A 538-nucleotide genomic window follows, 5' to 3' on the forward strand; every position below is an offset into this window, starting at 1 on the left:
CGGTGGAAAGTGAATTTACATGAACTTGTTTCCATTATTGTTACAGTGATCACTACTCACACCTTATCGAAGTTTCTGTATTTTTCCTTTTTGCTTTTTAGTGAATATAGATATCTGTTCCCAAATGCTTGATATCTTTTGAAATCAGCGGAAAAAAGTCATATTTACTTCATTACAGAGAGAGAACACGAAGGTAAACTCACGCCTCTGAACAATTCCTGTAGCAAGCACAGAAAGGGCGTGGATGAGCGAATAGCTTCGGTTTTCATCTTCTTCAGAATCTGGTGAAGGTGGGGTATCGAAGCTGTGTTTTTGCTTTACGCTGTGGAATTATTAATTGTTCCTCACGCCCTTTCAGCTTCTCGCCCTGACCGACTTGCCGTCCTCAGTCCACCATGAAGCTTTCCTTCGTCGTCGCCTTCCTCGTGTGCGCGCAGCTGGCCCGGGCGCAGGTGGGTTTCTGGCTCCGGTTGTTGCTTGTTTGCTTAGAGTGAATGAGAATGCATCCTTAGCCTGTCTAGTTGTGCCTACCGTCTCT

General features: G+C 45.2%; 1 protein-coding gene across 1 annotated transcript in view; it reads left to right on the forward strand.

The window, feature by feature from the left end:
- Window positions 1-181: 181 nt before the first annotated feature.
- The window catches only part of LOC119587605 (heme-binding protein 2-like), a gene marked incomplete in the record, with an annotated part of 3176 nt that continues 2819 nt past the window's right edge, over window positions 182-538 (forward strand). Inside the window, 1 exon segment of the mRNA XM_037936315.1 lies at window positions 182-452. Coding sequence (XP_037792243.1) covers window positions 396-452 — 57 coding nt within the window.

Source organism: Penaeus monodon, chromosome 22 (assembly GCF_015228065.2).
Source record: "Penaeus monodon isolate SGIC_2016 chromosome 22, NSTDA_Pmon_1, whole genome shotgun sequence".
Lineage (NCBI taxonomy): Eukaryota > Metazoa > Arthropoda > Malacostraca > Decapoda > Penaeidae > Penaeus > Penaeus monodon.